This window comes from Thamnophis sirtalis, unplaced genomic scaffold, assembly GCF_051295495.1.
Source record: "Thamnophis sirtalis isolate CommonGarterSnake01/CBP01778 unplaced genomic scaffold, rThaSir2_p1.2 scaffold_6, whole genome shotgun sequence".
Lineage (NCBI taxonomy): Eukaryota > Metazoa > Chordata > Lepidosauria > Squamata > Natricidae > Thamnophis > Thamnophis sirtalis.
Genome location: NW_028261386.1, coordinates 22636636 through 22652309, shown reverse-complemented (window position 1 = coordinate 22652309; position 15674 = coordinate 22636636). Strand labels below are relative to the sequence as shown.

Here is a 15674-nt window from a genome sequence, read left to right as displayed (position 1 = left end):
TAACTCTCAAGGGATCGGCCACAGAAATTTTCTTGAATACTGAATGGGCAGATTCAATTCTTTGCGGCACCCTGAGATCAAATTACAATGGTCAGATTTTAGGGATGAGGTTGGGGAGATTTGGAAAGCAGGGATGGAAGTGGTTTGACTTGGGAAGCTGCTTTTTCTGTCCTAAAATGTCTAATAAATGCCCTCCAAAATTTTGATATTTATGAGATACATTTTACTGAATCTGCAGAGCATATTGTGGCTCCCAGTCCTTCAAATATTGTCCACTTTTGCCTAAATATAATTCCTAAAATAAGATTAAGATAAATTTAAAAGACAAATCCAGTAAAAAACACAATTTTTTTCATTTGGTAAGCGTCCTTGGCATGGCCCTGCCCCTCTTATCCCTCTTCCTCAAACTGTTAAGCCCTTGAGCACCCTTTGCCATTCTTGATGCTACTTGATGGCCCTGTGGCATTTCCCATTAAACAATGCCCTTTTAAGAGGACATTCTTTCCAATTACAGAAAGGGTCTCCTCAGGGTCCTCATGAATGATTTTTTTTGAACAGTTGAGAAGTATGATATATGACTCTCGAATACTCAGAGTTTATTCCAGAGCTCCAGAGTCCAGCATTATATTTCCAAGTGTCTGTTTTTCCATGCTTACAATAAATGGTTTTATTTGTGGCATGCTTGTTTATCAACTTGTCATCTTCTGTTCTTGCTTCTTCAGTATCAGCCAGACTTTCACAAGTGTCCTCCCCACAGCCAGGCTGCCCATCTCCTTCTATCCCACCAGGTAAAATCATCTCTTCATCTCAGAAGCACAGCAAAAAGGCACTTAAACAAGTAAGTGGGTGAGCATACTGATTGGTTTATCTGACCATTAATTTGTGCTTTTCTGCATGTTACTTGGCACTAAAAACCTAACCTAACCTTATGTTACACTTGCTCTGCACCTTGCTCCTATTTACATTTTGCTAAAAATTCTACATAACTGAGCATATGGATACAAGTATAAAAGTGAACTAAAATATTTGTAATAAAATAAAGCTTCTATTTAAACTGTCCCCATGGAAGAATGAGCAATTTTTCTTAGGATTTTTTTTCATAAAAATTTAACTCACTTTTCTATAGAAATGACAACTATTAAGATGCTAGATTTCTTTGCAGGACAGTCTTTATATATGGCAGAAAAGAACTCAGAAGGCTCTAGCTATTAGCTAGTTAGCTTGAGCGTACTGAGTTAGCTAATTGATGTTTCATTCAGTTGCAAAACTGCTGTAAAATAATTATTATTGCTGTTCTGACCTAGGCTTCCCCAAAAAGCACAAGGCAGCGTCCTGGTCCCGACAAAACCCCTTTTATTAAACAAATGTGAATTCCTCTCATTCACATTCAGCAAGGCCTGGCAAACACTCTTTCAAAGGAATATTTATGGCTATAGACCTTCTCTATCTTGGAAAGCTGCCATGTAAATATTTTCCAAATGAGGTGCTGTGAAAGGAAAGACTGGGCAAAGAGTCTCTGAGATTCACGGACAGATCTTCACACTCCTGAAACGAATCTAAGGACCAAAATGGTTTCCTGCAAAAGCCCACTCCCCTTTCGCTCCTCTTTTATTTCCTCTGGGTGGGGCCAATCACCTTCCACCTGTGACTTTACTCCCAAGTCTACCCTGATTTCTGAGTTGTTCTGTTCTTCTGGCAGCTCTACAATTGTGCACACTGGGAAGAGGCTCTAGCTGTTCCTCTGCCTCACTGCTGTCTAGCTCCGTAGACACCTGATCATTGCCAGATGGCCTTGGCCCCGTCACTGCCTCCGATGCAGACCCCTCGTCCGAGCCTTCCCCAGCCTCCAGGACTAGCCCATGCGCCACCCTAACCTCCTCACTGTCCGACTGCTGCCAGCTCTGCTGGCTGCTGACGAGCCTTAACAATTGCTTTATCCTTGGCCCTCATGTTTTTCCCAAATAAAAATAAATTATAATTGTTCTTGGTTTATTTATTGCTTAATTTCAGTTCCTGTTTACTTTTTGTCTCATGCATCAGCTTGGTATGTTTTTCCTTTCAGATAGGTGGTATACCTCTGGTGACTGTGTTTGCCCTAGCATTTTCTTCAAAGTCATCTGTTCCCCACACTCCCCATTCTCACATTTCTTTCACAGTGATTATCTCCTTAAGATAATCATATTTCCAATATAATTTGTTGAATGTTTTTCTTAGCCTTTGAAATTTACTTGAATTTTTCTCTAGAGGATATTTTTCTCTCTTGACTGTGATTTCTCCTAGATTTTCTTTCCCTTCCTTTACTTGATGCTTTGCAGAAATATGCAAGCAGTTATTTTTCTTTTAGGAGGATATCTCAATGCAACACTTTTCTTTTAGCTACCAGGCTATATTTTCTTTCCATATCTCTAACTACAGAATACAGAGTAACAGAGTGGGGAGGGGCCTTGGAGCAGACACTATGCCATTTCAGACAAATGGCTGCCCAATCTCTTCTTAAAAACCTCTAGCGATGGAGCATTTTCAACACAGAGAGTTTTTGTCATAATTATGAATTAATTGTATTTGTTGAGGGGCCTATATAATATAATGTAATTATATTATTTCCTTACATGCCCACGGAGCAACTGCTCTATGTCTATATGGATCAGATTTGTCCATACTTTCTAGGGGATATCTATGTTTTGAGAAGGGTCTTTGTAATTATGATGATGCCTTGGGTATTATCTGGATACTGGGAAATTATTTTGATAGTGCTCATTAATCATTAATGAAATCAGATTATCCTTTAATCTTCCAACACTGTAAGATAAAATATTTTGCCAAGTATCAAAGGAGGAAAATTTCCCCACTTCTAAATATTTAACCTAAGCGTTAATTTGAAAATATCTTTGATAGCAAGATAAAATCTGTTGCCCACAAATCTGATAACAGGAAATTTATGTCAAAATTATTTTGCAGTCTTCTATCTGATTTGCTAAATGAAAATAAATCAGTAGGAGACTGAAAACCCATCTCCAGTAAAGTGCAATATGTAATAATTGGTAATAGAACAGTAGCCCTATCAGCCACCTATTTCTACATCTCTGCAGGTTTCCTGAACAAGGAATTCTGCACTACTGTGTAGACTTTTCAGCTTAAGAAACTCCTGAATAATGAATCGCTTTCACTTTCTTATTAGGCCTTGAAGCAAAAGCAAAGGAAGCAGCATCATTGCCGAACCAGTGTGCCTGTATCAACTAATCACCACCTCCTACAGCAGCATGTGAAGATTGCTAACAATCCTGCAAAAGCTGGTATGGGCCCTTTTTAGACACACCCTTATCCATACAATACTGCTAATGAGTTTCCTCATCACCCTCTGTTGACAGCAAGAGGAAGGGCCCAATATTGTTTTATATTCAATTAACCTACTGTAACCAGAAGACCAGTGGTGGGATTTAATTTTTTTTACTACCAGTTCTGTGGATGTGGCTTGGTGGGCGTGGTGCGATTTGGTGGGCGTGGCAGGGGAAGGATACCATAAAATCTCAATTTCCTCCCCACTCCAGGGGAAGGTTACTGCAAAATCCCCATTTCCTCCCCATCAGCTGGGACTCGGGAGGCAGAGACTAGATGAGGGCGGGGCCAGTCAGAGGTGGTATTTACCAGTTTTCCGAATTACTTGAAATTTCCGCTACCAGTACTCCAGAACTGGTCAGAACCTACTGAATACCACCTCTGCAGAAGACTCGAGAAATAAGGCAGTTGTTAATTCTATTCGAATGAAACACTCCTTCCTTTCTTCTTCCATCTAGTTCAATATTAAGTTTCCACAATGGCTAATATATATTTATAATTGATAATATTACATTTTAATATTGATAATATTACTTTTTTAAAGCTAATATCTTTATGGGCGGCAGCAGCACATTGTAAGTTCTCTTGTTTAACTATGTGCTGTATATAGAATCCGGTGCAGAATAGCTAACTGAACAACTTCTAAGACTGATCGACTTCTTGTCAAGCAGATACTTAATGGAAACTTCCAATTCAATCTTGCACTCAGAAACCGCAAATAATTTGTTATCTACCTCTGGTCCTTTTTATTTGTTGCGGCTTTGCATAGTGCTACAATCCATATTTCACAAAGATAAGCAGCAGAAATCTAAGGTTTCCAAAAAATCGAAAGAAAACATTAAATGAGATGCTGAACAATTGAAGCTAGATAGTGTTTCATTCAATTAAATCAATTAAGTCAATTGTTATTTTCCTTGCAGCTTGGGAAGGAAAACAGTCAGATGGACATTCAAGTAGCCCACAGAATTCTACTTCTAGTTCTTCTCCCTCTGTTAAAACTGAGCCTTCCTTGCCAATCCTTGGGAAGAAACCATTTCAGAGATCTGAGAGGCTCCATGCAAGTAAGACAACAGCTTTCTTTATTAAAAAAAAAAACCTGTCTGATACTTTATCAGGATATGAAACTTAGAAATATTTTATTTATTACTTTGAATAAAATAATAAAATAAATTTAAATAAATAATAAAATAAATTTAAAAAAAGATTTGAAAATGTATTTCATAATTCATTTTTAAATTTTAATTCTCCGGTTATTCAAGAAAAATCAAAAATGGATTGAACAACTTTAGAAAAAAGTCCTTTCTGTCTGTTTATGTAGGTGTTTTTTTAGTTTTCTACTTCCTGCCAGAAGAGCAGTTGCTAAATGAACAGCCAGATTTTTCACTTCATTGGGTTTACCTCACATGGGTCTCTGTTTGAGATATCATTGTTGTGTAACTTGTCTAAAACCAGTGAATTTTACTGTATATTCTGGATGAAGCTAGAAGCAGTCAGCACTTTTTAAATATGTGTCATATATGAAGTATTTAATGAAGTTGGATTAGATTAATATTTATTTACGTATCAGCTTTCTTTCTAGTAAGAAGTATTCAAGGCATCTAAGTACAAATGGAATAGTAAAAATTAAATATTAAAATTTACCAATAACGATAAGAAAGTAAAATAATTGAAATTTCAGCATATTACAAGTGAAGGCTTTCCCAGAATAAAGTTGTAGGATCTAATCTGGGTCAATCACTGGGACCAGAGGTTTAGTCTTCCGAGGGAATTTCTCTCTAATGGAATGTGTGCTTTGTGCTATTCTATGCATAGAATATTTGGAATATACTATGCATATATTTGGAATATACTACGCATATCATTTGTAATAATACATCTATATAGGCAGTTCAGTCATAGGTGGCAAGTAATATCAGATCTTCAATCTATTGAATAAATGGATCCAAACATTTATCTTTCTGATGCTGTAATATCAGTCTTTTAGTCATTGTAAGGGCACAAAGAATACATTTTACTATGAATACTATTACAGAAGCAGCATCTGGGCATTTGTACAAAGAAGAGCTATGCTCTTGCTCTGATTTGTTTCCTGCAAATGCCCAGATGCTGCTTCAGTTTAGAAATATTAATTATAATATCCTAATAATGAGTTATATAATTCTCATTAAAGGTGGACAGAATGTCTGTGGAGATTCTCAATCACCCAGGTCATGATTGTCCCAAAGATGCTTTTCCAAAAGGCAGATGGACTTTCTTGGCTTTTTCCTTGAAGACATTTCTCATCCAAGAACTGAAGAAGCTTCTTGGTTGGGAAGCAAAACATCTTCAAGGAAAAAAACAAGGTAGTCCAGCTGTCTTTTGCAAAAGCACCTTTAGGATTGGTTGTACATAATGTTGGAAAATTTAAGTGCTTTGTGTTCAAAGTTCTCCTTTTTCTTTTTTGTGCTCAGGATGAGATTTTCCAGCCTCACAGAAAGTATTCCAAGCTCAAATATTTTGTACTCAGATTCCTGATACCTTTCCTTGTCTCTGGTGACAGTTTTGTGATGTAGTATATTTGAAATGCGCTGGGCAGAAGCAGTTTTTAGAAGTTACACATAAGTAGCATTTTAATAAGCTAGAGTTCTAGCATCCCTTGAGATTTCACTGACTTCGTTTTGGACTTTGAGAGGTGCCATCCATTTTTTTTCCTTTAATATTCTTTCTGTGTAGTAGAAAGAAAGCTGTCCTGTAACATTAACATGTTTAAGAAGATTTGTCAAATAGAGTGGATTTCCAGACTCAAGTATCAGTCTTGGAAAGGGACTTCCCCATTTCTTGTGAGAAGCAGAAGTAAAATGGGTAGACCTCTTCTTCCTAGTAAATATCTTTGGTGTTGTTGTTTTTTTCTTAGGGCAGCTGAAGAGGACAAAATGTGCTGAAATTGATGTAGAAACCCCAGAATCCATCTTGGTGAACACCAATCTGCGAGCTCTAATCAACAAGCATACATTCATGGGACTACCAGTTGAATGTCAGCAGAAGCTGCTCCTGCTTCTGCCAGAGGTGGACAGGCAGGTGTGTGTCCATGGAGGGAGGGGAGGAAACAGGTCAGGGGGTCAACTTTTCCCCATAGTTTTATATAACAGGGCTATTGTGCAGAACATGGGCTGTGCAACAGTAAGGACCCAAGGTTCCCAATACTCAATAAATTAGTCTTTTGTGTTATCAAATGGGTGTTCAGTTTGTGAAACTATCTTGTTTTCTGTTTCCTCAGCTCAAAATTAAAATTACATCGACTTTTTTTATTGTTGATGTATCAGCAAGAATTGAGTCTCTATTGGTTCCCTGTGATAGTTTAGAGCCTTGTAAAAGGAAACTGTCTTTTTTTTAGACCCCCGGTGCTCTAATATTGGCATTTTTAATGAGAATAAAAGTCTTAACCTTCAATGCTTTTACTGTGGTTTGATTGTGGCATTTAATGCAAAGAAGTGCAAGGCTACATTTGAGAGGCTTGCCATTAAGCTATTCCCATGGGCATCCATCTCCAAATATTTTAATAGATCATCCAGGCCTTCATGGGGAACACCTGGTTCTCTTAGGACAGATGGGGGCAAGCTTTCATATATATTGTATTTTCTTATATGTATGCAATATGGAAACGCACCAGAGCTGGTTCGGCCATATAGGTAGTAACTCCGGAGGACATACGACCATACCAGTTCTATCCTTGGCAGCGCCATCTTGATTTTCTGTTCTGCACATGCGCAGAACAATCTTCATTGAAAAAATGTTAATGTTTATTTCTTTTTTAATGTTGTGCGCATGCGCAGATCATTTTAAGTGCAAATGTGCACCCATTTTTTGGGTGCCGAATCGGTAGTAATGAAACACACTGTTGTTCTATGCTGTTACACTCATTTCCTAAAGTCTCTGCACAAATGAACAATCATTTTCAAATCATTTGTAAGGCAGAAGAGGCTAACACCGGCGTGTCAGAGACCATCTTACCCTAGAAAGGTAAAGTGCAAGGAGTTCCTTCTTTAAGGCCTCTCTAGGATTAATCCATTGCTTTATCTGCCTGGTTTCATGAACTCCTGAAGAAAGTTGAATACTTGGCAGCATATTTTTTATTCATCCTACCCCACGTGTCTTTCAGATTGGAATGGATGGCTTGATGAAGCTTAGCAGTTCTGCCCTCAACAACGAATTCTTTAATTCTGCTGCACAAGGATGGAAGGAGCGACTCTCGGAAGGTAAGGACCTCCAGAGACAGGTCTCTAGGTTTCTCAGAATGTTTCAGAGGGGTTGGTGAGAGTGAACAGATTTTTACTGAAAGAGTTACTCGTGCAAAGAAGTACGAGACAAGAGCTCTAAATGAAATAAAAATAATCTCCTTTGCCATTTCTCAGGTACGAATATTGGTGACTTTTGAAAACATTTGTGACATGTTCAGGAAAGTCAGTGCAGCAAATAAAAGGCAAACATTTCTGTATCTTATTAACTTCTTTCCTTCCGCTCTGTGTGTGGCAGGGGAGTTCACCCCAGAGATGCAGCTGAGACTACGGCAGGAATTAGAAAAGGAGAAGAAAGTGGAACTTTGGAAAGAGCGCTTCTTTGAGAGCTATTATGGTCAGAGGTAAGGATTTAGCCTGCCTTGCCTGATCAACCTGCCCGTTTCTTTTCTTTCTGAGACTTTTGAGCTGCTGGTATGTGGGCCTGGACTCTGAACTATACCACTGCCCCGAAGACTGCTTTGGATTGGTGCTTTATTTTGTATTGCACCATTCAGGAACGAATTATCCCAAGTAGTCAAAGCACTTTAAATATTTGATTCCAGAAATATTTTTTAATGATTTTGGAAAGGGGCCTAATATTCCAGTTGAGGCTTTGAAAAAGCAGACTCTTGAGCAGAATGTCCATAGCTGAGAATATACTAAAATTGGAACTTCTCTGTCTACAGAATGATCTATTGGTTAGTGCAGTGCAGGTCTCTGCTGTATTGGTTTTTACAAGGGACATGGTTCCCAGGATTGGAGCTCCTCCTGCCATTTCAGCTTTAGAGGGAAGAAAGAAGGAACTTACAGCCATTTTAAAGGAAGAGATCTCCACGGCTTGCCTTGGAAGAGCCGAGGTGGCGCAGTGGTTAAATGCAGCACTGCAGGCTACTTCAGCTGACTGCAGTTCAGCAGTTCGGCTGTTCAAATCCCACTAGGCTCAAGGTTGACTCAGCCTTCCATCCTTCCGAGGTGGGTAAAATGAGGACCCGAATTGTTGTTGGGGGCAATATGCTGACCCTGTAAACCGCTTAGAGAGAGCTGAAAGCCCTATGAAGCGGTATATAAGTCTAACTATTGCTATTGCTATTGTTAAGGCCACAATCAGTTTCTTCTCCTTTAATCAACTATGTCAGCTTTGGTCCTCCTCAATTACTGCTTTTTCATAATGAAGAAAAACATCCCTTCCCTTGACAATCAGTTGAGACTTTCCATTATGCTGATTCATTCTTTCCTTCTGTCACTCTGTATCTATTCATTCCTAACCTAGCTATTGCTTTTAAACAATCCCTGGGTTTCAGAAGTCATCCCAACAACTTATTAACCCACAACACAAAAACTAGCCAAGATTAACATAAATCAAGCTTAGCATGTTGTGTAAATGTACCTACTAGGTATTTATTTGATCAAAAAAGATATATAATACGGATGTGGTGGCTCAGTGGCTAAGACACTGAGCTTGTCGATCAGAAAGATCGGTAGTTTGGCAGTTTGAATCCCTAGTGCTGCGTAATGGAGTGAGTTCCCGTTACTTGTCCCAGCTTCTGCCAACCTAGCAGTTTGAAAGCATGTAAAAATGCAAGTAGAAAAATAGGAACCACCTTTGATGGGAAGGTAACAGCGTTCCATGCACCTTCGGCATTTAGTCATGCCAGCCATATGACCACGGAGACGTCTTCGGACAGCGCTGGCTCTTCGGCTTTGAAACAGAGATGAGAACTGCCCCCTAGAGTCAGGAACGACAAGCACATATGTGCAAGGGGAATCTTTACTTTTACCTTACATATATAAGAAGAACCAACCTATTCCTATTCTGACAGGCTTCAAGAGTTGGATACTTGTTGCTTTCCAGTGAAAAGTTGGCACTTCCAAAATATTTCCTTATTGAATGACACCCTGCTTGTTGGGAAGGGAAGAATTGCCCTGTATCTTACCAATGTCTCTGCTTTCTCTTTCTGTCTTCTAGTTCTGGGCTAAGCCTTGAAGAGTCCAAACAACTGACATCTTGTATTCCTACTGTTCAGAATCAAGCACAGACTGGGAATCTAGCACCTCAGTTACAGAAATGCATAGTAGTCCATAAAGCAGTACCTGACAAAGAACAGGCCAATCCTCTGGTGGGTCCAAAAGTACAGGTTCTCCCAGCCGTAACAGCAGCCACTAAAGGAGAGGAGATTGAGCAGCCCAAGGTCTTTAAGCCAGAAGAGCTTGCACATTCTTCTGGCAACAGTGCCTCCTTCCACAGTAGCAGCCAGATTCCTCAGAAGATTTCCAAGAGAGTTGAGGAGCTAGAAGAGGTGACACCACCCCCTGCTTGCCTGGAGTCTGTGATGAGACAAAATCCAAGCAAACCAAAGAATGCAGCCATTGCTGGCATTAAACCAAGCCCAGAAGTAGAATCTCAGGAGATTTCTGCAAAGGAGGCTCCTGCCACTTGCACAGAACAAATGGACACTGGAAGCCGGGCTTTCAAGAGAAAATCAGAGATTCCTGAAGAGGCACTGATGACACCTGAAAAACAGCTCCATGTGACGGAAAAGTGCCCCACCAGGCCGCCTTTTCAGGCCCCACTGCAGTGCTTTCCCATCGCGCCTACACCAAAAGTCCCTCCGCTCAGGGTAAAGGAACCATATGTGTTAAGCTCATTCTATTATGACTTCTGTAGGCTGTTAAGATCCTTTGTCGCAATCCCTGCATTATTCTACATTTCTGTTTTGAAAGCGAAAGAACACCTGTCACTGCAGTTTGCTGGCTGGCTGAATGTTTGCAAGCAAGCGAGAGTGAGTTGAGCTCAGTTTGGGCAGTTCTGATCAGGGAGATTCAGCCCAAGAGTGTTGGAATGACACCCTAACTTTCACCACTGATAATCTCACTTTAAGAGGGATCCTGTGGATAAAGAGGAAGGCGTCTAGATCTTGTTCTTAAGCCAAGCCATTTGAGTTGCTTCATTTATTTCAGGGATTCTCTGTGTAATTTCTTTCATACACAATAAATGAATGAATGAATGAATGAATGGAGTGAGTGAGTGAGTGAGTGAGTGAACGAACAAACAAACAAACAAACAAACAAACAAACAATATTGGGAAGTTACCAGCAGTAAGGTTGATGAATTAGTAATCTAAATATTTGGCTACTGCACCTCCTTTTTTCAGAAGGAGGCATTTACTATTCAGTTTAGCAGCCTCTTGAAAGAATAGGTGGGCATAAGAGAGTTCAATGTATTCAACTCGATGTGTCTGCCAACAAGATGGTGAGTGTTTTCCTTGGAACTCATCAGACCCATTTTGCCTTGAGTTTCTTGCTTTGTTCCAAGATAAGAAACATAAGTGAGAGGTGCTTTACCTCCCAGTCTATTGATGCACTTTTCTCTTTTCCAGATCCACGTCTCCAGAATCCAAGGATCTCCAGCATTACTGTCTGCTAGCCAGGTCTCTCCCAGGCCCCCCTTCCCAATCATCAGGAGAACAGGGGCCAGGACTTTGGCCGACGTCAAAGCCAGGGCTAGAATGGCCAGGGCCCAGCGAGCAGCTGCTGCAGCCGAAGCAGCCGCAGCAGCCGCCATTGCTGCTACTTCTGCCTCCATTGTGGAAGCCATCCCAGGCCCGGGGCCAGGAGGGGGGAAAGGAGAGGACAAGAGCAGTGCACTCTCAGGGAGGCCTCATGGAGCTACATTGGACATGGCAGGCTCTGGAAGCAGGACAAGTCCAAAAAGGCTTTTCCCCTCTTGCCCAGCCCCTTTCTCCCCCGCAGACTCCCCGGCTCCAGAACCAGCAGCTACAAGCAGTGCTGCTAGAGCACAACTACAGCCGGCTCCCCCAGCACAATCCAGAACTGCAAGCAGCAACCCAGAGGCAGCGAGGGCGTCGATCTCGCAACCAGCAATAGGGAGCGTCAACTGTACAAATCCCAGGATTTTGACTGTGCCTGCCACTCAGGGTGTCACAGCTTCTTTGGGCTCAACAGCTGATCTTGCTTCCGTGATGGAGAAACTTAGAAATAAACCTCTTGCTCTGAACCAGGTTACAAGAACATCCTGTGGTTTTGAGCCTGCTGTAAACTGCAAAAGTGTATCGAAAACAGCTTCTACTGCCAGCACAGGTGTTCCAGAAGACAAAGTCAGGGCCTCGCTTTCTGTATCTCCTGTGTTGGCTGGACCCTTTAAGGCACCCTCTCCCCTGTCTTCCCCATGTGGCACTCTGCCCACGTCCACTTTACCTTCTCCTTCCCGTCATAATTTGTTGGTAGCCCATAGCCCGAAAGTCCCCCCAAGCTCCTCAGGTTCAAGTGGAAGTACCTCTGCAGTAAAGGCCAGCTCCAATATACCTGCTAATAATCCTCTGGTGACTCAGCTGCTGCAAGGTAAAGAAGTCCCAATGGAGCAGATCCTCCCAAGGCCTCTGACAAGAGTTGAGATTAAGACTGTTGCACAGCCTGTGAAGGAAGGCAAAGCAACCACAATTGTTTCGAGGTCTGGCCCTCCAAGGGAAGGGGAAAGACAGCTGCACATCACTTTCCCAGCAGGTGGGAAGCCAAACCTTAGTCGCTGTGGACAATCCCAAGATCCCCCACCCACATCCTCTTTATCAGGGCAGGACTTGTGGAGCAAGCCTACAGACCTCCACAGTAGCCAGGAAACTTTAGGCAAGAGTGCCCAAGATCATATTCCCCAGACTGTCATGCAGAAAGTCCCTGCGCAGAGCCTCCCTGCTGCTGCTTCTCCCCCTCCACGTCTCCCCCTCCTCCCCCCACATTTCCCAGTAGAGAACAGCTCCACCAGCCAAAGTTTCACACTGGGATTCATAGGGAGAAGGACATTCAAGCCTGCCATGTCTGGCCATTACCTCCTGAATGTTTCTACCTACGGGCGCTGCCCAGAGAACCTAAGAAGAAACCTTGCCCAGCCCCCAGAGAGCCACCTACGTTCAGATGAGCCCCCAAAGAAATTAGAGGAACAGAAGCATCCACCTGGCAATAACATTAGCAGTGGTGAAGATGAAGGGGACACAGATGGCAATGTGGCTCCACAGGCAACAGTACATCTCAAGGTTAAAGAGGAACCTCTGGCTCCAGGAAGAGGAGGAGGAAGGCAGGCAGCTTCAAAGGTAAAACTGGAGCAGGCAGCAATAAGCCACAAGGATGGAAACTTTTGCTTATTCCCAGCAGGTCAAGACTATGCTGAAAGCAACTCAGCAAAAGATTTTATTCAGGATGCCCAAGTGGCTCAGGCAACTAGAGGAGAAAGGAGATCTTGCAGTGGGGAACTTCAAACTTGTGCTCCAGGAAATGTTACCCCACAGCGGCCCCTGCTGCTCTCGCCCTCACCCTCTCAGCTCTTTGGAAACCCTACTCCTGCGCAACTTATTGGACCCGGCTACAGTGGCACGATTAACGTTTCCACTTCTCCAGACATGCATCAGGATACTCTCCTGACTGGACTGTCGGACCCCAGCCGCATGGGGGATGTAGTGTCCTTCTCTGTAACTGTAACAGCTATCCCTGCTAGCCACTCAGCAAATACTGGTAGCCATGGGCAATCTCTGCGTGGCCAGGCTTTTGCAGAAGATGGCGGCTTGGAGGACTTGCCCTCCAAGTGCTACTGTCGCTTGAAAGCCATGATTGTGTGCAAGGGCTGCGGGGCCTTCTGCCATGATGACTGTATTGGGCCCTCCAAGCTCTGTGTCTCCTGTCTCGTCGTGCGGTAGCAGGGTTTTTCTAGATGGCATCTCATCTAAGGGAGCAGGAAGGGCATGCTGCTGAGTCAAGAGTCCCTGTCCTTATCCCACTCCACAGTTCCCTTGGTTTCCTTGAGAATGAAGAAAGCACCTTGGATGAATGGCTGAACCCAGTGGGACAAGTGTGTGCACTTAAGGAATCATGTAAATATGTTGCATTGTTTTGTCTAAAAGATTATTTTTTCCCTCAACTTTGAGATAAATCTGTGGATGTGAACCTCATGCTCATTTTGCCTCTTGTGCTATAGTAGCAGAATTCTAGCCGAGTAAGTCCCTCTTCACTTCCAGTCCCCCTGTTTCCCATAGGGCCTGATCTGCCTCCACCCTGCTACCATTGTGGCCTCCGTGTTTTTCTTTCAATGGACTTGCCAAATGTCCTAGTGAAACACAGTGGTTGAGACTATTACATCATCAGCCGAAAGCAACAGGAGCATACAAAAAGTGGGCAGACAGCCTACTGCCCAGTTGAATTTTGTTGCATTGCTGTTTATAGTAAACAATTCTTCTTTACTATATAAAATCACCTTGAGGAGAGGCAGAGGCCGCGTACTGCAGATGATCAGAATTTGCAGGGCAGAATGGGGCTTCATGGAGATGGTCAGTTTATAGCCCTGAATTAACCAATGGCAGCAATGATGATTTTTATTTTCTTGTATGAAATGGGTATGCTTAGCCTTTGGATTTCAATCAAGATACAGCAGCACAAACTCATTTGGTCCCAGGCTCTAGATTCCCATTTTTTTCAAGAAGAAAAATGTCTCAGTGAGGTAAATGCTGTAGAATAGAGTGGGTGAAATGGTTCAGTTTTTTTTTTTTTTAACATCAAGCCATAATTTTGGGTCAGCTTGTCAGCTTCTGGAATCAGCTCTGACTCAAATAATTGAAGATTTCAAGCTGAAAAAGATAGTGGGGCCTTGTTATTCCTTTGTGTATATTCTTCAATTGCACACTAAAGGTGTGGAGCATTATATTTAGAAGCAGAATTGATCCTGCTCAGAATCAGCATATTTAAAAGAAAATGGAGTTTCTGGACATGGATTTCACGTATAGAAGGAAGGGCATTTCCTTGGAACTAATTTGTAAGATGCCATGTCAGTGATGGATGGAACTTGAGCTTTTAGGATGGAACCTGAGGCATACAAAATTTGTTCTACTTTTTCTGACACCTTTTTTTTTTTGCCCTCCCCTACCTCTATTCATTTCTATTGCCAGAGACTCAAACTAATTGCTTATAAAGAGCTTTCAAGATTAGGCAGTAATGAGGTTCCATACAATTATGGAAAGTTTGATGAAGTCAGCATAATTTATCCCAGCTCCAGATTCTACATTTTGTGAGGCTGATTTACACTGAGTTAGAGATATTTAGAGCCTTTGCAGCTCTGTTCTAGATTTCTGCTGTAGTTTGGTAGCACATAACTCCAGAGTTGTACTTGGGCATTTGGGCTCCAGTCCCCAGTTAATGTGCAGGTTTTTAGATGAAGTACTACTCATTGAGTGATAGGAAAAGTTAACTTTCATAGAATATTCTCCTTTTGAGAGATAAGAGTAGGAAAAGATAGTTTAGCCATGGTACACACACTCCATGCAAGTTGAACTATATCATTTCCAGTTTCCATCCTTCATTCTAGATAAAAGCCAATACTGATGTTTATGAATTGAGACAGTTTCACCATTAACCTTTTGAAAAATGAGCCAGACTAGAAATCAGGAAAGCAGTGCTAGTCCCGCCGTAGACACGAAAGCCGCAGGAGGCCCAGTCATGCACACTTGGCCCAACCTCAGAGGGTTGTTGTGGGGAAAATAGGAGTGGGGAGTTTTAAATACCTTCCCTGGCTTCAGTTGTTTACAGAAATAATAAAGGTGAGATTTAAAAAAAAAGAGTATTGCTTGGAAGAAAACCAAGGACTTCATTACCCATTTCAGCAAGCATTGCCCATTTCTATTACTCATCATGGGAACACCACATTACAATGACTGCTATGGGAATTGGATCACTTTTTCTCATGATTTTAAGTTGTGATCTGACCTTCTATTTTTAATAATGGTCTGCCAGATATTTCCCAGCAGCTTATAGACAGTATAGAAATCACTTGTCTTTCAAGTTGCATGTGCCCCCAAAACAGCAACTCTTGGGTAGGCCTATTCTCTTCCCTGAATTTGTATTATACCTTGAAGAAGGTATGAAAGGCAGTATCACATTTTGTATTGGTCAGTCCTATAAGTTAGCCATTTTTTTGCATGTTCTACATCTACAGTATTTATACAGCAGTATCTGTGTATTGTTCTTTTACACATAGGTAAAAACACATCAGTGTGTCTTGTGCTTTACATAGGTAAAAGAATGGCCAAC

General features: G+C 41.7%; 1 protein-coding gene across 2 annotated transcripts in view; it reads left to right on the top strand.

Moving 5' to 3' along the window:
- ASXL2 (ASXL transcriptional regulator 2) overlaps positions 1-13546 on the top strand; it is a 69595-nt gene extending 56049 nt beyond the window's left edge. For both annotated transcript variants that reach the window (XM_087717400.1, XM_087717399.1), the window contains 8 exons: positions 723-838; positions 3179-3293; positions 4257-4397; positions 6230-6393; positions 7475-7571; positions 7849-7954; positions 9559-10210; positions 10970-13546. In XM_087717400.1, coding sequence (XP_087573526.1) covers positions 723-838; positions 3179-3293; positions 4257-4397; positions 6230-6393; positions 7475-7571; positions 7849-7954; positions 9559-10210; positions 10970-13294 — 3716 coding nt within the window. In that variant the 3' untranslated portion in view covers positions 13295-13546. The remainder of the gene's footprint in view (positions 1-722; positions 839-3178; positions 3294-4256; positions 4398-6229; positions 6394-7474; positions 7572-7848; positions 7955-9558; positions 10211-10969) is intronic.
- The last annotated feature ends 2128 nt before the right edge of the window (positions 13547-15674 follow it).